Source organism: Pimephales promelas, chromosome 6 (assembly GCF_988280905.1).
Source record: "Pimephales promelas chromosome 6, fPimPro1.hap1.1, whole genome shotgun sequence".
Lineage (NCBI taxonomy): Eukaryota > Metazoa > Chordata > Actinopteri > Cypriniformes > Leuciscidae > Pimephales > Pimephales promelas.
In genome coordinates, this window is record NC_142774.1 from 8239451 (window position 1) to 8264331 (window position 24881).

Here is a 24881-nt window from a genome sequence, read left to right on the forward strand (position 1 = left end):
TACTTAGGGAAGAAAAGTTAAATCAATTTTCCTTGTCCACTTTATTTATTTGTTAAGGCTTTTGCAATTATGTTCATTATATATTTAGTTTGTAAAGGTTAGTTTTTACTTTGATTAATTACTCACTTGTTTTTTCAAACGAGTAAGACTTTTGTTCATTTTCCGAACACGACTGCTGGTGTTGCGGAGCTGGCGTGTTACGGATGTAAGTTTTTTAATTATCAAAAAGCATGTCTAATTAATTGAAATCATGTATTATAAACCAATACAACATTTTTTTTTTTTAAATCTAAGAAAAAAACAAAATCACACTATTTCTGTGTTTTTTTTTCTGGTAATAAAATGAAGACAATACACAGATTTTATCATTTATCATCAATTTTAATCATATGAAATTAAATAAACTTTGTCATATAAAGCGCTGCACAATGAGCTTTACTGTTAAAATTAAAACATGGAAGAAAAATGTATTATTCCTTAAAAAAATTAAGTATTGATGATAATTTATTTGGATTAGTGTTAGTATTATTACATTGGGACATATCTAAGTTCTGCTGTACAACAGTAATATATTTCTGTCAAGTTAAACCGGACTTTTATTTTGACGGGTTGCCGTGAAGACCTTTCGAGCTTCTGTGTGTTTATGTCATGATGATAGTTTCTCAAATGAAGCGGTTAAATGATCACAACGTGATTTTCAGAGTGGATATAGAGCCTGGAAGAGGAAGTTCATGCATCTTGTGTCTTCATAGGCAAAAAAACAGCGAAAGCATCACAAGTGCTTCAGTGTGTGGTAAATTAAGCTGCACGTCGGCTGCACCATCATTCACACAGATTCGTATTTAAATAGCCTTTGTGGTTTAATATCCACACTACATTTCGATTAGATTTAAAGTGTACTGAACTGCTTTTTATTTATTCCTCGAAAAATGTACAAATTCCGTGAAATTCTGCGTTAAACAGTTAATTCCGCTTTTATGACTGGATTTCGTCAGCATTTTTTGGGGGGGGGGGGGGGGGGTTTAAAGTGTTACCCAACTATCCCTCTAGTGTTATCATACAGAGACAGCTAAAATATTTATACAAAAGTTACATTAATCTAGTCATTAGTTCCTATATCATTTCCATTTTTAATACTCGGTCTCCATTAGCCATCAATAATCATAAAGAATTGTGGTTGAAATAGGCCACAGCTTGACTGGGTTGGTGCCTTCTCACTGTAGGACTAGAATAACAACGCTCTATTCCCGGCAGGGGGCCGATCAACAGTGGCATCAATCAGTGTAATAGGAACGCGCCAGGCTTTGTCATTAATTGTGCGGTTGGGCATGCAGAAACACAATTAGAGCAGTGGAAATTAGGCCATGTGTTTAGCAACTTGTAGGGGTCATGCTGGCACTCATATGTCATGAAGCCAGTTGGTGGGATGTTTCGAGTCAGTAAGGGGTGTATGTACAGTATGTCTAACTTATATGTCTGGTAATGCATGGGAAAACTCATGGGAGTCTGTTCTCCAACTCAGTAGCCTCACAATTAATTGGTTAACGATTAATTGATCATTAATTTAGACATTGATCGATTGTTGGAATTTATGTAAACTGACATCCTTAGTTTGTTCTGTACATTTTGAACGTTGTGTATTTCTGGATTTGATGTGGCTTCCATGAGATGGGTCTTTTCGGATCTCATCAAAAGCATCAGTCCTGTTATTGAGTGTTTGTGTTATGCTTCCAGCTCCTGTCAGTAAACTGCTTGTGGTGCGAACTCCGTTTGTTCTGTGTAAATGTAATGTTCAGTAGGGCTGGGCGATATGGCCAAAAAATCATATCTCGATATTTTTTGGTCAAATGGCGATATACGATATATATCTCGGTACTTTCCACGTTTTCTATTTAGATAAAGAAAATCTTTATATTAAAAAAAAATATATATATATATATATATATATACAGTATATTCACATTCGGCCCAATGATATCCTACAAACAATGTTGATATTGAAGGATATGGAAACAAATATAATATAGGCTATGCAATATATTATGTGCAAAAAGCTTTTGTTTTTATATTGACTAAAAGCTAAACTAAAAATGAAAATAAAAACAAAAACAAAAGCACAAACTAATTATATTAGCCTGCATTTGATTACCCCATTATAATCACTTTCACTTTCATTAAAAATATATACTTGTAGGTTTAAAATTCCACATATGGCACATTTTTTATTTTCTCCAACAACAAATATTTTAGCAATATGTTTATTTTAGTCAGAATTATTGCGTACTACGTAGTACTATTCACGCGCATGCGCGCGCTGGCGCTCGTTCAAGGAAGCATGAATTTTAGCGGAGATTCACTTGCAGAAGCTCGTCCTCTTCTGACATGGACATATTTGTTGTGAAATGGACATATTTGCTTTACTTTCTAACATTTACAGATGGAGAATATGTGAAATGTAAGTTGAGCACTGAGGAAAGCACCACATCTCAAACGCATTAAACAGCGCAAGTATATCTGTCAGTCAGCAACAGTGTCTGTCAGAGCATTTGACAGGGCGGTAAACTTGTTAACTATATCAAAGTGATTTTGACGCAATTAATATAAGCTTGTGTCATGTTTAGGACAAATTGTACTACGTAGCCTAGCTACTTTCACTGCAGCAGCTCACACTGCAACCTCCGCTATTTTTCAGATGTGCTCATACTGTATCGATATAAACGGTATTGCCTCATTCCATATCGTTTCAAAAAATATAACGATACATCGTACATACTCGATATATCGCCCAGCCCTAATGTTCAGTGACTTGTCAAGATGTACAATGCACTCGTGTCTCTGTTTGTTTGATTGCTTGAACCAACTACATCAAGGTTTCTGTAGAATTGAAGAGAGGATGACTATTCCACAACACACTTGGCACTTGCATTTTGTCTTTTTTATGTTAGAAAAACAATCCCTAACCCAGGGGTTCTCTAACTTTTTGAACCCTTTCATAAGTTCATAGCTGTTCACGGACTCTACTGTATCTCGCTTTTTAGAGCTGAATGGTTTGGTTCAACTCTTAAACACTTTATCTGAAATGTCTGTGGAGGAAATGAATAGGAAACCCAGACTGCAGAAAATGCTGCTTCTGTTGCATTCATATTGCTTGCAGTGCAATTTTTGTTCAAAATTCAGAAAGTTTCTGCGGTCCCCCCCTGGCTATTTGAGACAGACTCCCGTTTTGAGACATGTTTGAGAAATGCTGTCCTGACGGCTCTAGAAAGAGATATTGAAGGTATAGGCCTAGTCTGTTCTTCTCTGTGGACCGAGACGAATGTACAGACTAGAGCACATAGTGGAGCAGAAACTTCCGAATGAATTCCCTCCGGATCTGAGTGAACTCATCTCATCCATTAAGATTCCCTTGAGATTCACCTCGCAGCAAGTCCAAATAATTCCATTTAGACACATTATATGTGTGTCCTGTTTCACACGCTGCTAGCTCCAGGTAAAGTGCATAGGCTCAAATGATCCCAGTTCTGCCTGTCTATGGCCCACTGTCTGTCACATCACGATATTTGAGGTATAATACCGAGTTACCGATTCGGAAGTATAGCATTTTGCTAAATATCATTTGTCTGATATATTTCCTCAACACAATGGAGAAATGTATTGTCGTTGACTCTGACTTTGCGGTACTAAAACAGATCATTTAGATATAATCCAGTAGGATATTGCATGGCTATCTGTTAAAAATGCAAAAGTGCTAAGCAACTTTTCATTTTTGAATTTTTTTTTCATATTCTTGACATATATATACTGTGTGTGTATATATATATATATATATATACACACACACACACACACACGTTTATATATATATATATATATATATATATAAAACCAATTTGGTTAAACTGATATTGTAAAATATCATTGCACTTTAAAACAGGGTTTTTATTCCCTATATTCAATCTAAAACTATTACTAGCAAAAGTGATTAATAACTTATTTTCAATATTATATATTAGGGCTGTGCAAAGATTAATTATGATTAATCGCATCCAAAATAAAACGTGTTTACATAATATATTTGTGTGAGCTGTGTATAATTATTTTGTCCTGTATACATGAATACATATGCATGCATGTATATATTTAAGAATTATTTGCGAAGAATTATATATGTATATATAAATAGATAATCTATATTATATGTAAATATAAATATTTTATATTTGAATAAAATATTTTCTTAAATATATACATGCATGTGTATATATATATATATATATATATATATATATATATGAAGAGTTCAGATGCAAAAGCCTCTAAGTGTCATTTGGAATTTTCTTCTAAAATGGTCATTTTTATCAAGCTTGGATATTTAAGTTCAGTAATTTCACTTAAATGGCAATGAAGATTACCTATTAATTGTTATTTAAGTGAAATTACTGAACTTAAATATACAAGCTTGATAAAAATGACCATTCTAGAAGAAAATTTCAAATGGCATTTAGAGGCTTTTGCATCTGAACTCTTCATATATATATGTACAAAATAATTATACACAGCTCACACAAATATATGTGTATATGTGTAAATATATGCACAGCCCTATTATATATATATATATATATATATATATAATATTTGGTTAAACTGATATTGTAAAATATCATTGCACTTTAAAACATGGTTTTTATTCATTATATTCAATATAAAACTATTAAAAACATTGATGTTAATTGAAATAAAGTATAAATATTAGTTGAAAGCTATCAGTTGAAAACTTGAATTGTCTTAACTGAAATGATTTTAAATTGAAGCTCTAAAACTGTTTACTGGAAATACATAAAATCTGAAACTAGCTAAAACTGCAATAAACATAAATTAAGCCTAAATAGCACTACTTAAAAAATAAATAAATAATAAAACATATAAAATGACAAAATAACTCAATTACAAAACTATTAAATATTTTTTTTAAATATAAAACTATTAAATATAATAAAAATATAAATTAAATATAAATATATATTAAATATAAAAATAAAAGCTATTTGAAAATATGAATAAAACTGTAATAAAGCTAAAATAAAAAACTAAAATAATACTGATGTAATGTAACTGTTTATATTTTACAATTTTTTAAAATATAACTTATTCATGTGACAGCAACACAATTATTTATTTAAAGAAAAATACATATTATTGACTAACCACAAAGTTTCGAAGGTGTAATATATTTACATATTATACATTATATTCTTTCTCAATAGATAGATGGATAGTTTTCAAACGAAACAAAAAAATGTGATCCTTATGATAAGACCTATCCGCAGTAAATACAATTTCCATTTTCCACACTATTAAAATAGCATATATTTCCATACGATTGTGTGTTTAATTACCTAGAAAAGCTCAACCATAATGGTGTTCTCCTTAACCCATGACAACTGATTTGAGAACTGTGCTTTTTGCTCAATCCTTTAAAAAGCACCACACACAATGATTCAACTATGTAATGAAATACAAATCACAATGACGAATCAGTTATTCTGCAGAAAAGGTTCTTAAATGAGATGAGAAGAAACTGCCTTCAAATGGTTACATGGCTTTAACTTAACAGAGCGAATGATTGCAGATTTTAATGGCTGCCTATTTTTTTTTTCTCTTTCTCCCTCTCTCTCTTCTCTCCTCTTTTTGCAGCTGTATAGCTCATTTGACTTTGGCCGAAAGTGGCAGCTAGTTCATGAGCGAGTGACTCCAAACCGCTTCTACTGGTAGGTTGATGCTGTCACAAACACATTTTTCACACAATATCACTAACTTTCAGTTTTATGGCCGAACAAGGTAAGTTTATAGAGCGCTGGTTGACATTGGCGCATTGATAAAATGTGGAAAGAGTTTGAGCGATCGAGAAGATGGATACGGCTGAAAATGGTGTCCCTTTTTTGCCTCTTATGCTTAGAAAAAGCACAGGCTGCTGTCTATGTGAGATGAAATATGCAGATGTTTGAGCTATAACCTTTACTGCACAACTCTTCTCTGTTCAATATCAAGGCAAAGAAGGGGAGAGAATAAGCATGGCAGGCAAGATGGAAAGAAAATAGAGGAATAATGATGGCTGAGGAGAGCAAAGGTTTAAGGAAGATTGTACTCCATACTGCATCTTGACTTTAAAGACGTAAAAAAAAAAGTTTTACACAAAAAGAAATGGACAGTACTTTAAATTGTGCAAGGGGAAATCGAATGAAAAGTGAACAAATCACACAATATGTAGCTAAAATGATACTAATTATACTATAACTCAGTGTGAACCACTAAAGGATGCTTTAAACTGCTGGTGGGAAAGCAGAGCTTCGGAAGAATTTTCTCTTCAATTTGCGCACTAGTCACAGAGAAAGAGTGGTCTCTAGTACAGCCTACTTGAGCTATAAAAGACACTGTCAAGTTAATGCTAGGGTTGTTTGAGGGCTACTAATGTACTAGTATGGACATTAACAAACTCTAATGTGTCCAGCAGGTGTCATCATTCTAATTCCCATTATACTCTTTCACTGTCACCGCCATGCACAAATATACACCTACAGTGAGGAAATAAGTACTGTACCTGGTTTAAAATACATGGTTTTACACACTCTTCTAGTTACTGTTGCAAAATGTACCTTGATTACTTTTCCCATCGTGTGACATTTTGAAAAATAGCACCTCACAACACTTATGTCACTTTGCTGGCTGAAATGGACCTTCAGTAAGACATCAGTTATGGATTTTTTTTTTTTCCATCTCCCTGTGATAAAACACCTTTCTCCTCGCTCTGTTGTGTGTCTAATGCAGGTCAGTATCCGGTCTGGACAAGGAGTTAGATCTAGTGCACATGGAGGCCCACACTCCCGATGGCCGTGAGTTGCTTCTGTCTTTATTTGTCTGTATTTAATTCTGTCCTGTAATCTAGGGCTGAGAATTTTAAATCATCCCAGTGACTCTGAAAAGATTTTTTTGAATGGTCATGGCTTGGAACTACACTAACCTTTTCCACTGGTGGCACTTGCGCTACTAACTTTTTCAGTTACTGGCGCAAAACATGATTTGATCGCACAAATTATTTATAGTAAGCCTCACTCTGGATAGTAATGAATAATAATGAAACTGCATTAGGGGTGGAACGGTACAGAAGTCACGGTTGGGTCGGGTTCATACCTTGGTTCAGACATTCAGACGGTTCGGTACGATTCGGTACAATGGAGTGAAAAGCAAAACAAAAATGCAGAAGGCATTTTTATAAATGTCTTAAGCCTCGTATTTTTTAAGTTGTTTAAGTTTTATTAATAAAGGCATAGAACCAGTTTATTTGTAGTGCACTGACAATAGTTTTATATAATTAGTTTATTAATTAAATTAATAAAAATACAAAATGACCTTGATATATGTTTGGTAATTGTACTTGAATGAATGTAAAATTAATTTGCAATATTTCAGATCAATATATTTGTTTTCCTTAATTTTAACTAACCCTAACTTTATTCTCATCTGAATTATAAATACACGATTTCCGTATAAAATAATTACCATTAAAACACATTTGATTTTCTTTTTTAATCAATGTAGAATCATACGCAGGACTGTTGGAAAGCTGTGATGACAATAAAATGATAGCTTATAAATATATCTCTGGTTGTTTCTGTTCCACAACATTTTGTATGTCATGTTTGGGGTGTGGGATGAAGAGAGGGATATTTTCAGTAATTATTTAATAAAACATTTAATTTATCTTCAGTGTGTAGTATTAGCCAATCAGGTGTCTTGACGCGAATCACGCGATTATGATTATGAAAAAACTAACGTTAGTCTAAAAAACTGCTAGTGATCATATAACGTTAGTCGGTGTCAATATCAGCGCTAGCAATATAATTAGTTAGCTCATGGCAGAGTTTATCAGCCAAACACCAGACCGCAAATCTACCTTTGGTGTAAGGAAGAGACACGGTGTCTTACATCTCTGCGTCTTTTTCCTGCTGCCATGCAGGCTCAGATGGTAGCCTATATGATTATGATTAGCATGCCTATTATAAAGACACAAACCTTTTACTATCATGTCATTTGAATAATATGCGCGTGATAGAGAGAGAGAGCAAGACAGCGCTTGTGTTGTGTGAAGACTTGATAGTGCGCGCGCGACCAGGGCGCGCTCTCTCTCTCTCTCTCAGCTCGTTTGCGCCCTGTCAAACGCATCAGTCATTCTACTCTACAACACTCACCGCGATCAAAAAAGGCTTTGGCGGGACAAAAAGCGGACGATCCGACAGGTTTTAGAAGATTAAATACAAACCAAAAAAAACTAAAAAAAAACAGACCCGTCAAAATAGTCAGTGATACATTTGCGACCCATTAAAAATTAGGGTCGCAATGGGATTTCAAAAGGTTGCATATGCGACCATTTTGGTCGCAGTGTAGTTCCCTGACTTTAGCCATCTTCTATTCTATTCTATTCCTGCTTTCCAGATTGCATCAAAGCAGCTTCACAGTATCAATCAAAATATAATAACAATGTTCGTCTATTAATGATTGGTTAATTAATTTGAATATCCCCAAATGAGCAAGCCAAAGGCAAGAGTTCTATTATGTTCTATTATTGAATTACGTTCTATTATGTTCTATTATGTTATGTTATAAGTATATTATATTGTTGTATAATACTCTTTAAAGTACTATAAACCCGTTCATCAAAGGAATAAAAAAAGAAAAAAAAGTGATTATATTATTAGAAGTGAAAAGACTTTATTCAAAACATCATATTTTTCCAGATTTTTTTAGTCATTTTATCATTCACTCAACAGATTAATTTGAAAAAAGAAAAAGCCAGCAGATTCTCACTTATGCCTCACTGCGCATTCACATCGGACGCGAATAGTGCGTCAAATTCGCTTCTACCGTGTCTGGTTTGACGCTTGACCACTTTGTGTTAATTCACGTGTCAAGAGTGAAACTGACGCGTGTAAAAACAAAAGTTTGAAGCGAAATTTACGCACGTCAGAATCAAAATCCATTGGCGGCCATTTTTTTATGTCGACCGAGCATTCATCGCGAGAGAGTCACCGCTCTGTATTTGCTGTGGAGTGGTGTGGGGATCATCGTCGCCGTATTTGTGTCCACCGTTTGGCGAGTTTCACCATTTGTTCGCTCCAGGAGCTGCGCTGGATGACGGCCGCTGCCAGCGGTACTTCCGCCTGTCCCGCGCCCACTTTGATGACCTGTTTTCCCGCATCTGAGCGAGGATCACCGTCCCCCTCATCCATCTACTCTGTCATTTATTTTTGTTTTGATGATAAATAGAGCCAGCCTCCAAAAGTTATTAACCTGTCCTGTTATTTTTTTTTCTCTCTCACGTCCAGACACGAACTTATGCACATGTATGTTGGTTGTCTTTACATCATAGTAATATTTCATATAATCTAGATATGAAATAAATAACATTCAATCCAAAATGAACATGTCTCGTGTATTGAAATGAATTTTTAAGTGATACAATATTTGCTTTGTTGTGCATTAGAATCCCACCACGCATTTAGTCATATTCCAAAATAATTTATTGAAGCATCCAGATATTTCACCACGGGAGCAAGCAGCTAGGCTCCTGATTGGTTACCGCGGTGCGAATTTGACGCCAAAGTTCAGATTTTTCAACTCGGGCGGCAGGCGCGAATTTGCGTCAAACGCGTGAATGCACAAATAGCAAAACTAAATTTTTCGCGCGTAACGTGCTTAACGCGCCAGACGCTCAATTCGCGCGAACGAGGCGTCTTCGCGTCTACCGCGCAGCGCTCTACGCCTAACCGTGCGTGTCCACTAGCGCGGTGCGAGCAGAGCGAGCGTTTTCAATTCATTCCTCTGGAAGTCGAGCTTCACGCTCACGTAGTGCATTTTGGGATTGACAACGGACCGGTGAAATCGTTGAGAGCGTCAAAAGGTTGGGCAGTTCTCGACTTTATGCAAATATCAAGCAAAAAACGCGGTCGGCATCTGATTGATGTGCTGTTCGGGATGTGACATCTGTTTTGAGATTTTAAAAATATGCAAATTGTGCCGGAGTTTATGCTGTATTTAGTGCGTAAATAATTTTGTTTACAAATTAGACGCTTTGCAGTTGTTATAGGCTATGTTAAATAATTTTGGATGTGAGAATTGTGATTATACTGGCTGGGTTTATAAAAGTTTGTAAAATTTTAGAAAATTGACGGGATATCTTTGCTTGGGGCATTTATGTAAACAAAGCTTGTCTATTTCCGAATGTAATTGTGTGCATCTCTGATGATTATACTGTGTGTATATGTTGAAAAAACATAGATTAAACACATTCGCAACTGAAACACCCCAAAGCAGAGACATTATAGTGTTGCCAGCGGCACTGAGCGGAGGTTTGACGCAGTAGTGGACACGCACTGTCATTCGCGACTTTTTTTTACGCGCTTAAAGCGCCTTTGCATTGACTTAACATTGAAATCATTCACGCCTAGTCACGTCTGTTGTGAACGCACCATCACTCTTGTGTATTTAAATCCTCAGTCATCATTTATATAGTGCTTTTCTGGGTACTCAAAGCGTTTTACATAGAACGAGGAAATCCAACACTATCTCACGACCAATTCGTACAAATTTGACGCATGATTAAAAAGTGTCTAATTCGTACTAATTCGTACGACCTCACTCGTACTAATTCGTACGATTTGTCTAAACCCACGTGATGGTTAGGTTTAGGGGCGGGGTAGCAAAATCGTATTAATTCGTACGAGTGAGGTCGTATGAATTTGTTACGAATTAGCCACTTTTTAATCATTCGTCGAATTCGTACGACTTGGTCGTGAGATCGGGTTGGGAAATCTCCTCAACCACCACCAATGTGCAGCATCCACCTTTTGTCCATTATATTGTGTTAAGGTTTCGTGTTGGTAAGTTTCTCTATGTTTCCTAGTGTCATTACATGTTTTCATCGTTCATCTGCGTCAAGCCTCATTTTTGGATCATCAAGTCAAGCCAGAACGTGACACACTCAATCTAGTAATTCTGAAACATATCCCAGTACTTTCACCAGCTGTATTTTTTTTCTTCTTTCGTTCAGTGTCACCGTGAGTCTCATTCAGACTCAAAACACTGAAAACACTGGGTCGCTCAGTAAAGGGATATATTCCTTGAGGATACTCGTCCATTCAAAGGAATGCTTCGCACTATATACTATAAGGTTGTTTCGAATTCTCTTTCCCCTGCATCTTCACACTTTTACCTTCCTCTCACATCCCATCTACTGATCTGCGGCCCACTCCTCCTTCAAACCTGATGCTAGAGGAGGAAAAGAGATGAGACGAGAGCCCGTGAGCTTGGGGATCAATTCCGCAGCTGAGGATAAAGCCAGTCCTGCAGGCAGCTAGACAGGATTACCGTCATGATAAATACACCATCTGATAGCAGATTAATGCAGGACCTGGACTCTCTCTGCCTTGCTTTCTCTCATTGGTTATAGGAATAGGTCACCCAAAAATGTAAAATCTGTCATTGTTTACTTACCCTCATGGTGTTTTTCTTCCTTCTTTTTTTCTGCGGAACACAAAAGGGAGAATTGAGGAATTTTTCCGTACAATAATATTTCATAGTAACCAATCTATGAAATGAACTAAATTCGGAGAACATAAAACGACTTCCGCTTGATGTTCTCTGAAGTGCAGATGACCTTAGAGATTCTAAACAGCAGTCAGAGGTTATTAAACTCAATGCCTCCAAAATCTGAATCTAATTAACAGCTAGAATCCTTTTTCTGTCTCTCCTTTCTACAGATTGTCAATATGTGACATGCAGAGCTCAATCCTGCTCTGAATCCAGCAAGACACATCCATTTTCTGGATATATTGAGACCAACTCACTCGTGGTTCAAGATGAATACGTGTTCGTTCAGGTAAGGACCAGAGATCACCTTACTTTAACATATGTCTTTGAGATTAGGACTTTCTCGAGCAACAGACCTGTTGGAATTTCTTAAGAAATGCTCTGTCATTACCGCTGCTCCTCATTTATAAGGCACTTGTTGGTGATCTTATAACTCACGGTCTTGCAAAATCTCAAGCTTTGTGACTTCACCGAGAATCTAAGAACTAAACTGAAACAAGTGGCATCCAAAATTTGGTGCATTGACTTAATTAAAATATCTAGGTCTTACGAGGCAGATCACGTACAGTCCTCTGTCTTCACTCCCATGGCATCGCTACTCATTTGCACAAAGTTGAATTCTGCTCACCTTTGTCACATCGACAATGGTTCCTGCCACTCAAATTGCCCTCAAATCACCAAATCTCATTGAAAATGAATGACTTCTGCTTGCTTTGGGCTGCAGATCACTGTCAGTGTGAATGTACCTTCACCCGAAAATGAACTTTCTGTTCATTTCCTCACCCTCATGACATTGCAAACCATAAAAATTTGTGAAGCTCTTTACCATTCAAGCGGAGTTTGTATGCATACTTATCTATTTGTTCATGCTTTTTGGTGTCATTTTCAACTTCCCGGTGGATCAGAATAATAATCGTATACTCAAGGGAAAACGGGAAATGGTAATGGCCTAAATTTCCAATTCCAATCCAGGACAGTTTTGGGATATATTAATTCCTGTCTGCATGCAAAACAATAATCTTCGAAACAGTGCAAATGAGGGTGGGAACTATTTTAGGGGCACCTACACTGAAAATGAAATTTTAAAAGTATATTAGTGTGCATTTTTCTATACTTTGATGGCGTTTTCACACTTGGCTCGTTTTGAGCATTTGTTTCAGAACCTGGCGCACTTTCTCTTTTAGTTTGGTACGTTTGGGCATATATGAGCATGGCAAGCCCGGTTGGATTTGCACAAAAACAATTGCTCTGAGATCATCCGAACTAGGCTCGGCCTGATTGAAAACTAACTCTGGGACGGTTTGATTGAGGTGAGAAAGTAATCCAATCCAACGGGCCAACGAACCAAGTGGTATCAAAATTGCTAACAGCAGTGCCTGATTCTCTGAGTGAGCACATTAGTTATCGCAGTTGAAAACTAAACTGTGCCTCTTCATCTTAAAATATTGAATTATTGCTTTTCTTCGTGAGGTGCAATAATCAAGTCCCAACTAAGCCTTGATTCCCACTTTAACGGCATTATACATTTTATATATATTTAACCCTCAGGTGCTCTTCGTTTCGGAGTCACACTTATCTTCCCGGTCAAAAGTGACCGGACACCTAAAAATGAAACTTTCTCTGTCCCAGTAATACCAATGCAATTTATTTTTGTTCTATAATATTTATTCTTTTTAATTTAGTATTGTGAGACAATTTAATTGAATTTATTAATATTTATGCAATATTTATGGTTTATTTTTGCCATGGAAATATATATTATATTTTTCTATATATATATTATTTTTTTTCAAAAAAAAATATTAATGCAGTATTTTTGTTTAATATAGAGTCTAGGCCTTCAGAAAAAAAAAATGTTTAAGAAAATTAGCACCATCTGGTTACAGTATAGAGAAAAAGCATAGAACCATGGTGTAACCACTAGATGGCATGTACAGCTCTCTATGGAGAGGCATGTGAAACTATTTCTTATTAAAAAAAAATTGACAAAAAACAAAAATTCACAATTTTTTTTTTTTTTTACAATTTCCTATTCATTTGCTATGGTCGGTCATTTTTGACCGAAGAGCACAAGTGTGACTATTTTTTTTATGACCACTTAGCCTGCTCGGATCATGACCACATTTTTTTTTTTTTTTTTTTTTTTTGTGTTCACATACCCAATGCCATAAAAGTCACCAAGTTTCGTAACATTCCGATGAAGCTGTGATTTTTAAAATTTCAAAACAGAAAATTTTTGGGTCAGAAATGACCGAAGAGCACCAGAGGGTTAAATATATATATGTATTTGATCAGTTATTGCCGGTGTTTGCGTGTCATTTTTTGGGGTGAAATGTAGCAGTTTATGAAAATACAAAGAATTGCATCTATAGTCATTAGCCAAAATTGGCCACAAATTTCCAGACTGGAAATTTTAATTGCAATATAGCCAATCGAAAAGTTCCAAAACTTTCAAAAAACATTTACTCCCATCCCTCTCGGAAGAACAGCAGAGCAGATAACACGCTCAACCCCAATGTTTTGTCACGTCGCATCACAGTCCAAAGAATGTGAAACAGAAAAATCGATCATCCCAATTTCTTCCGAAGTCCAGCTGCCCATGGAAACCATCGATCCTGCCTGCTCCTTCCTTCTGTTGCACGCAGAGCCGCTTTTCGAAGAAGACACGGCGGACATGCTGTTTGTTTAGAACTTTCCCCAGCCTCTCTCTCCCCCTTTATTGAAAGCATGTTACCCGCTAAGAAGCTTAATTGCTTCTGTCATATAATCATGGACCCATTTTATTCACATGTTCAAATCGGAATCCTGTTGGGTGTATATATATGCCCACTAATTGAAATTATGAAAAGCGGTGGGATGAATGAAACATACCCACTACTTTGGCAGAATGAAGTATCTTTTGTGCTGTGAAACGGTTATTTATTTCATTCTTCACCCCTTGTGTTGCTGTAGATTTGACGAGCTTCTGACAGTTCTTGCTGTGTATGCTAACAATGTGGATTCGCTACACACGCTATCATTAGCGGCAACAATCCCCCCCGGGGTGGGATGGGAGCAGCCGCGTTGCTTGCGAGAATTAAAGATGTCTCTTGACAGAGAATAATGAGGGTATTGATTGTCCTACAAGATATTTACCACTCTCCACTCCTGAACTGCAAAGGGCATCGACAAATCCAGACCATGCAGTATCCTCCAAATCATAGGGGGAGATTCTTTTAAACGAGCCGTTCTAGACATAACCTGCGCACTCCGTAACTGAATTAGCTTTCTGAATTTACGGCTTTGTTTGATGTGCTGGAGAAGACTGAAGGTTAATAGCTCAGGATCTCATTAAATGACTGGGCTAGGGCTGGATGCGCCATTTTTATGGTAGCTCTGTATATTTCTATGGCATCGCTTTTTACTTATTGTAGAGTTAGTGAAAGTTATCATGGGCTTTATGATGTTTGAAGTGGATGTTATAACAAATGTCAGTATACCTGGAAGATTTTAAAGGGATACTCCACTTTTTTTTTTTTTGAAAATAGGCTCATTTTACAGTTGGGTTTTACCGTTTTCGAATGTATTCAGCCGATTTTTTGATTTAGAAGAATATCAGTAACCAGACAGTTTCTGGTCTCATTGACTTCCATAGTATATTTTTTTCCTACTATGGAAGTCAATGAGACCAGAATTGATCTGGTTACTGATATTCTTCTAAATATCAGACAATCGGCTGAATGGATTCGAAAACGGTAAAACTCAACTGTTTAACTCTGGGGGAGTTGTGAAATGAGCCTATTTCCAAAAAAAAGTGGAGTATCCCTTTAAAATGAGCAGTTTGTTCTGTGGAAACACAAACCGGAAAACAGAACTCAACGAGCGCAGTGCTGAAAAGGGGGCGGGGCTATATAAGGTCTATATATTATCTTTTGTTTTTTCTCTAAATGTTTTTAATGATTGTTTTATTCGTTTATTAAGGAGTCAATGAATTAGTAATGATTCATTTGATTCTCTGATTAATTTGCTCAACTTCCATTACCGGAATAGACGTTTTCCGATTATTTATACCACTACCGTTTAGACGTTTAACCCAATATGCTCTGTCCGAGACTAACCCATCTCTGAGTTGCCAGTTTGGTTACTTTTGACAAAGCCAATATTAGAGTGTATATTTTAATATACAGCATCAGTGTTATATAAAATTTATCATACTGTGTGATGTAAGATTTTGGTCATACTGATCTCTTCAAAGTACAAAGGCAAATCAATATTTATCCTCCAGTGTTAAAGCCAGTTATTTGATATCTGAGATATAAAATGTGTTTCTTTTTTTCCCCCATTCAGGTGACGACTACTGGCAGAGCGAGCTACTATGTATCCTATCAAAGAGAACCTTTTGTACGCATCAAAATCCCCAAATACTCCCTTCCTAAGGTAAGAGGCTACATACAATTTCATTTATTTAGTTTTATTTAGTTACAGGGATGGATTTACCTCAAGTTGAAACATACAACAGGCAAAATCTTTTTTTTTTTTGGCCCATCCATCTGCCTCAGCCAAATTTTATGGCTTTACCAACCAGCTATTTACGGAGCCAATAGAGTTACACGCTATACGCTATTTTTTATATTTTTTCATTGGTTAAATATTTGCAAAACCCAGAGACTGATGTTACAGGTAGGGTTGGGTATCGAGAATCGAGTATCGATTGGAATCGGGACTAACTTTTCGTTTTTCCCGGAATCGTTCAAAAGTTAAAATTTCGATTCCTAGTTTCCATATTCACAGTCCGCCGAGCCGAAGAAGAAACCGCTGAACAACACCAATGAAGAAGCGTCTACCGGAAGTGTTGGCATAACCGCGCGAGTCGAACATGAGTAGCTTACGTCGGCGGTCCAAAGTGTGGCTTCACTTTTCTAAAAATAACGAAATCGCGGCAAAATGCAAAATTTGTGACAAAAGGAGTATTTCCTTCAGAAAGGATTATTTCCTTCAGAAAGACCGTTGGTTAGCAAGGTTAGCTAAACTTTTTTGACCCTGCCTCTTAAAAGAATCGCAATCGAGAATCGTTAGGAACCGGAATCGAAACAAGGAATCGGAATTGGAATCAGAATCGTTCAAATTCAAACGATACCCAACCCTAGTTACAGGTGACAAAAAAGTAATGATTTATGAAAAACAAAAGACAAATTATGGAGATAGGGGGTTACTGTTTTACTTTGATTGTTTGTTTTAATTTATTTGTGCATTTTTATGATTTAATTATTAGCTTACAAATCCCCCTGCAGATACCTCGCTTGATACAACAGCAGTTTTGGCTTTTATACTTACACCTATTGGCTTGGATGAATGATAACCCAAAAGTAAATGTGTTTCGTTACCAATGCCAAGCACATTTCTGCACATTTCTCCAGAACTGAAGTACAAAATCGTTTCAGTTGGCTAGCTTTGGTCAGCTGGGTATACATTAAAACACATGTTCAACTGAGCTCTGCGCAAACATGTAATCCCATAGATCATGCCCAGCAAGAACTAGCAGGGGTCCTTACTAATGACTTCTGCTTTCTTTTTTCCTCACCCTTCAGCTGTCTTTTCTCCTTCTTTCTTTTTCTAGGACATGCATATTGTGAGCACAGATCAAGGTCAGGTTTTCACCGCCGTCCAGGAGTGGAACCAGAACGACACCTACAACCTGTACATATCTGACACGCGTGGGGTGTACTTCACCTTGGCCCTGGAGAACGTCAGGACCAGCCGTGGCCTCGGAGGCAACAGCATGATCGACCTTTACGAGGCATAACTTCATCACTAACTTGTTAACACGCTAACATTAGCCTTCAAGTCAACGGCTTCATGCTAGATGCTCATTACTCCTCAGGCTGCATTAGAATTCATGTCAGACGCCACTTCTCGCCCTGGCACTCAAGCAGAGCCCACATTATCTTAAGCCTCTGGGGAATTAGCAAGCGTAAATGAACGATAGCAATGAATACAGAGAGATAAATTGAGTTGTAGTTAAATGTTGTCGAGAGGGGGCTAGCGAGGAGAGGCCACTGATTCAATGGGAACTGCTCGCGTTTCATGTACAACCCCGTTTTAAAGGGGTTTCCCTTGATCTTTCGAGATAAAAGAGTTCATTGTACCATGAAAACAGACTGTAACTTTTTTCTCGCTCTGGGAAATCTAGCTTAAGTGTAGCAGTGTTTTGGATATGATAGCTGGTGTCTCGAGCACGGTTAAGGAATACTGACTAGGGCTGTCAAACGATTAATCGCGATTAATCGCATCCAAAATAAAAGTTTGTGTTTACATAATATATGTGGGTGAACTGTGTATAATTATTTTATATATATAAATACATGCACATGCTTTTGAAATATTTTCATGTACTGTATATAGATTTATATATGATTTATATTTTATATAAATATAAATATTTTATATATTTTTTTCTTAAATATACATTCATGTGTGTGTAATATATGAAGAGTTCAGAGGCAAAAGCCTCTAAATGCCATTTGAAATTTTCTTCTTTAATGATGATTTTGATCAAACTTGTATATTTAAGTTCAGTAATTTCACTTAAATAACAATTAATAGGTAATTATCATTGCCATTTAAGTGAAATTACTGAACTTAAATATACAAGTTTGATAAAAATCATCATTGAAGAAGAAAATTTCTAATGGCATTTAGAGGCTTTTGCATCTGAACTATATATATATATATATATATATATATATAAGAAATATTTTCATGTATATACTGTATATATATAATTATATATAATTTATATTATATATAAATATTTTATATATAAATATTTTTTTTTCTTAAATATACATGCATGTGTGTGTATTTATATATATATATATATATATATATATATATACAAAATAATTATACACAGTGCACCCATATATATTATGTAAACACAAACTTTTATTTTGGATGCGATTAATCGTGATTAATCGTTTGACAGCCCTAATACTGACATTACAATTCTCACATAAAAATTAATATCGTCTTGTCTTAATTGTTTACACAGTTATTTCTTGTTTATTTAGTTTCAATGGCAATGCATATCAGAACCTTAAAATACACAACATATGACAGGTAATTATATCGACTTCTAGAGTGTCTATTTAATAATTAGGTGTCTTTTAGTTGTTTCAAAGGTCTTGTGAAGACAACAGAGTTTGGGGGTCATTATTATATTGTCAAGGAACAGCCTAAATTACTTACTTGACATTTTGTTCTATTATGAGAGAAACATTCTCAGCTCATAAAAGATTAGAACATACGGCAAGTGGAACTAAATGAAATGAAGTGCCTTTCTCTTTCTCCTGTTATGTCTCCTCATGTTCTTTAAACACCTCTCAGCAGTAGTCTGCATTAAACCCTTCTCAGGTCAATGGATTTGCTTTGCTTGCTTCTTTTAATAAGGCTAAATTCTCTATGTTGTAGTAATAGGCTGTTAGATCTTTTCTTTTCAAGTACTAAAGACCTTATTCACAGCAGCACCATCTTTGTCTTTTAAAGAGATACTCCACTTTTTTTGGAAATAGGCCCATTTTACAACTTCCTCAGAGTTAAACAGTTGAGTTTTACTGTTTTCATGTCCATTCAGCTGATTTTCTGATATTTAGAAGACTATCAGTAACCAAAGAGTTTATGGTCCCATTGACTTCCATAGTAGGAAAAAAAAATACATACTATGGAAGTCAATGAGACCAGAAACCGTCTGGTTACTGATATTCTTCTAAATATCAGAAAATCGACTGAATGGATTCGAAAACGGTAAAATTCAACTGTTTAACTCTGAGGGAGTAAGTGGAGTATCACTTTAACAAGAACGAATTTGAGGCTGTGAGGGATAGACATGCATCTCTTCACTGGGTTGTAATGTTATTTAATGTGTTTTTGGATTGCTCTGCTGATGAAACACTGCAAAAATATATTTCCAAGTAATTTTAGTTATAAAAACAACGAGCTATGGAAATTTATAAGTTGTCGAAAGGAGCTTTATACAGCTTTTTTAAAGCAGATGCGATTGAAAACACAGTAAGTCTATCCTTCACAGGGAGGGATTTGCAGTCAAATTGTCATTATTGAGGGAATGACACTTAAAGACAGTTGTCACAAACTTGCATAAACCCTATTTCATATTCATGGCATATGTCATGGTTATGAAGGTGTCATGCCAGGCTTATGCACACCCCTTCAAGCAAAGTGTTACCTTTAATTTAAACCGTATCATATGCATGACTTTATACTAAATATAAAAATCATCTACCTCAATCAATGTTATTTTGGGAGGATAAGTCCTCAGTAGAAATTTTAAGCAACGGAAGTATCAGTATTTCAATATCGATCCAGCTGTCTCTTTGTGGCCAAGAACATTGTAGTTTTTCTATAAGAATGCATTTTCCAATTGAGTTCAACCTTCATCATGACAGTAAGATTACCATTAGACTATGGATGCTCTCAGCATACTATATTGTATTGCTTTAAAATTAGCAGCCTGCACCAAAAAAAAAAAAAAACAAGTTGAGGACTGAAACATTCCCTCCCTTTGTCCAAGCAGCTAAAAATAGTCTCCATTAGTGAGTGCAAGCAAGGATGGTTTCATTAATGCATTGGTTATGATGCGCCTCCCCATTGCTGTGCCAAGGCTGGCTCAATGCACGCTTACCCTGCCAATACTGAATCAGCAGTCCATCCATATCTCTAATAGATTGGAGCAGCCTTCATTACTGCTTATTGAAAATTGGCCTTTTTCAATGAAACTCCAGTTGGAGCCTAGACGCGGTTTGTGGCTGGAAGTTTGTCATATTTATCTGCTTATTGATCGGAGAGAAGTGGAGTTGTTTACTTTTTTATATAGTTTTATAACAGTAATGATTAATAATGCATATTTTGATTCTGGCACCATTTGCACAAACTTTGTTTGGTGTTGGCATCAGCGGCATGTCATTCTGTTGGCAAAGTAGGCACTATGATTTCCTTGGCAACGCTAAAATAGAGACTACCGTTCAAAAGTTTGGGGTCAGAAATTAATACTTTTATGCACCCATGATGTATTAAATTGGTAAAAATAACAGTAAGGACTTCTAAATTTTTAGAAAAAATAATGGAAAGGTCCTAAAAATGAAAATGCTGTATCATTTTCTCTCCCAAGTTGTTCCAAACGAGTTTGAACACAAAATAAGATATTTAGAAGAATGTCAGTAACCAAAGAGTTGATGGACCCCATTGACTTCCATAGATTTTTTTTTTCTCCACAAGAAGTCAATCCATCAACTGTTTGGTTACCCATATTCCTCAAAATATCTTATGTCTTGAGCAAAAGAGAGAAATTCATACATAATTCGTACATTTTTCGGAAAACTATCCCTTTAAATGTTCTTCATGTGACCATGCCAATAAGGAACCTTTATATTTTAAGAGTGTAGACCCAAAAAGTTTATGGACATCATAGTTTCAATGTTTACTTTCTCAAAATACAATTGGCATGGCCATTTTTTATTATTACTAAGTAACTGGTCTCAAAATTGATTATAAGTGGATGTAGAAAGTCAGTTCCCCAGGTTGCCAATTATTTCCAATTTATTGCACATTTCTTAAACAGTTAAAACATCATTTACTGTTTTTAACAGTAAGGATCTTTGCTTTGTTTGCTCTTTTGATTGTTTGCATAGTGCTGAACATGTAGTCCTGATGAATTCATTGTAAACACGAATGAGCAGCCGATCCACTCACTGAAGTGTGACCCGATTTGCAGAGCATGCTTAATATGAACCACTCTACCACAACCAGTACACCCATCTTCCGGGAAGAACATTGGAATGGAGAGATGGAAGCTAAAGGATAATAAATAATTACCACTGTGATTGACACGTCTAGCCAGCGGAGGAGGGGACATCATTAGCCGTGTCCATCCAATGCGGCTCCGTCACTGTGACACTGTCAAGTGCAGTCCCTATTAGTGCCACTTACAGACTCGGACCCTGGCTTAGAGCAGGCTTCGCTAGCGGGAGCGATTTAAACCGATCTCTAGCACCACTGTCACGATTCAATATTGCTAAGTTTGGACTTGTTTCAAGCCAAGGATGAGCAGCCTGGCTGTGGGTTAGATGCTTGTCAGATAGAGGAATACCTTGAAATTGTGTGGAACATGTCAGCTAGTTTGAGCTATCATAGAGTGGGCGCTAGATACTGGGTTAATTAAGAGGCTTTATTAGATGACAGTTGAAAGAGCTGTAACCATGGATATAGATGTTCATATTTGTATCGTATTTCTTCTCCCTTGTTCCCAGGCAGCAGGGATTGAAGGTATGCTCATCGCTAATAGGAAGGTGGAGAACCAGGTGAAGACTTACATTACTTACAACAAGGGCCGCGACTGGAGGCTTTTGCAGGCGCCTGCTACTGACCTGGCTGGAAATCCCATTCACTGTGTGCTGGTAAGGAAGTGTGAGAGAGAGAAATAAAGATGTGGGTTGAACAAAAATTCATTTCATTTATTATTTCACTTCATTTCATTACATTAGTCAGTGAACTTTTTATTTAGAGAAAAAATAATGGGACAAAAAGAAATCAAGTGACATTTAGAATAGATAAAAATGTGCAATTAATTGAGATTAATCGCTATTAAATATTTTAATTGTTTGACAGCACTATTATATATATATATATATATATATATATATATATATATATATATATATATATATGTATATATATATATTGTGAACTATTCCTTTAACTTGATCAATTTGTTGTTTTATAAATAGAATTGAGTGAGTGAGTGAGTGAGTGAGTGACAAAAAAAAAAAAAAAACTAATTGGCCAAGTGACACACACTATCATATACAGTATTTTTTAAATAGTGAATTATTCCTTTAACTTGATCAATTTGTTGTTTTATAAATAGAATTGAGTGAGTGAGTGAGTGATATATGAAGAGTTCAGATGCAAAAGCCTCTAAATGCCATTTGAAATTTTCTTCTTTAATGATGATTTTTATCAAACTTGTATATTTAAGTTCAGTAATTTTACTTAAATGGCAATGATAATTACCCATTAATTGTTATTTAAGTGAAATTACTGAACTTAAATATACAAGTTTGATAAAAATCATCATTAAAGAAGAAAAATTTAAATGGCATTTAGAGGCTTTTGCATCTGAACTCTTCATATATACATACACACTTTTGATTAGTATTATATATTAGTGATTTATTACTATATATATATATATATATATATATATATATATATATATTATTTTATTTAGTTATTTATGGGTATACAAAAGAATATTTCGAGAAAATGTCTCTTGATGGTATGCACTTAGCTTAACTGTCTTATTCTCTCAAGCTAATTTTATTTCTACAAATAATTTGATTAAAGGCTACATACACTAATGCATAAAATGATAATAGATTTTCCTTGTGTAGGTAGATTAAATCATATATTTTATTATTATTATTATTATTATTAAATGAAAAGTAGTTTTAGGGTCTTGGATACACATAGGGAACCATTAATATTTAGTAGCGGTATCATGTTTACATGCAGAAAAAATAAAAATGAAGGCCGAAATACACACAGAGAGCCCCTGCAGATTGAAGAGGCTTGAATCTGAGTTGACTGTAATAGTTCTCTTGTTTGACACTCTCATTAGCCTCCTATAATCCTGAAAATTATTTACTTGAAATCCTGTTGCCTTTGCCGTCCACGTAATAATGTCAAGCCATCCATTGAGGGGATGAAAAGGACAATTTCTTGCACGTGGAGAGCAGATATAGTTCTTGTTTTGTTGGAGGTCCTAAGCGAGTTACTTCTCTGCTGTAATGTCAAAACCCTGTCTTTTGCTGGTAATGACTGTAAAAGGCAATTAACTCGAATGGTAATGATACTTTAGGACTTTCACCCTCCATCCTTCATGTTACCTTTTCACTGTTCGATAAATAACATGTACCTACAATTGCACTCAGTAATAAAACATCACACATGCCCTTTATTTCAAATGCATACACATACTTGTGCAAGTCACGGCTTGAGGCTGTCTAGTTTCTACATGCTATTTCAGCTGTAAGCTTGAGGCTACTTCAGCAATACTAAAATTAAATCAAATGCTACTTTATTTGGAAATGCTATGAAATTGACTTTGCATGGGCTATTTTAGAATAGTAAAATACAAACCATTCAAAATTTTGTTGGTTATAAAAAACAAACAAAAAAGTAATGTGAATAAAGTCTCTTATGCTCACCATTTATTTGACTAAAGATGCAGTAAAACAGTAAGAGTAGATTCAATATAGCTGTTTTCTAATACGTTTTTAAAATGTATTTTATTCCTGTAATGTCAAAGCTGAATTTTCAGCATCATCACTTGTCTTCAGTGCCACATGATCCTTCAGAAATCATTTTAATATGATAATTTGTTGCATTTCTTATGATTAGCAATGTTGAAAAACAGAAGATTGCTAAAATTATACAACAGGCAGTCATTTAATAGCAGTCAAAATAAAAGTTGACGGATTTATTATTATATGTGCATTGACTGCTTCCTGTGTAGTACAGATGATTATAATGGCCACGATTTAGTTTTGACCAGTCACGTCATGCCACAGTTCAGTGCTTTCAATTTCGGGAAATCAGAGATCGTCCTCACTGCAGAACATGAAATCCACAGGGAGAAGTTGGATCCAGTTCCAACTCCTCCCACCTTACATATACCTAAACCTACCCAACTCCAACCCCTGATCCCTAAACCTACACATCTCCACCCCCTGATCCCTAAACCCACCCCTAAACCTGCCCAGCTCCACCCCCTGATCCCTAAACCCACCCCTAAACCTACTCAACTCCACCCCCTGATCCCTAAACCCACCCGTAAACCTACCAAGCTCCACCCCCTGATACCTAAACCCACCCCTAAACCTACCCAACTTCACCCCCTGATCCCTAAACCCACCCGTAAACCTACCGAGCTCCACCCCCTGATACCTAAACCTACCCGTAAACCTACCGAGCTCCACCCCCTGATACCTAAACCCACCCCTAAACCTACCCAACTTCACCCCCTGATCCCTAAACCCACCTGTAAACCTACCAAGCTCCACCCCCTGATACCTAAACCCACCCCTAAACCTACCCAGCTCCACCCCCTGATACCTAAACCTACCTAACTTCACCCCCTGATCCCTAAACCTACCCAACTCCACCCCCTGATCCCTAAACCT

The 24881-nt window shown here is 36.0% G+C and overlaps 1 protein-coding gene across 1 annotated transcript in view; it reads left to right on the forward strand.

The window, feature by feature from the left end:
- sorcs3a (sortilin related VPS10 domain containing receptor 3a) overlaps window positions 1-24881 on the forward strand; it is a 228898-nt gene that overhangs the window by 157518 nt on the left and 46499 nt on the right. Inside the window, exons 5-10 of the mRNA XM_039681809.2 lie at window positions 5698-5771; window positions 6829-6893; window positions 11817-11935; window positions 15973-16062; window positions 17243-17422; window positions 21948-22094. Coding sequence (XP_039537743.2) covers window positions 5698-5771; window positions 6829-6893; window positions 11817-11935; window positions 15973-16062; window positions 17243-17422; window positions 21948-22094 — 675 coding nt within the window. The remainder of the gene's footprint in view (window positions 1-5697; window positions 5772-6828; window positions 6894-11816; window positions 11936-15972; window positions 16063-17242; window positions 17423-21947; window positions 22095-24881) is intronic.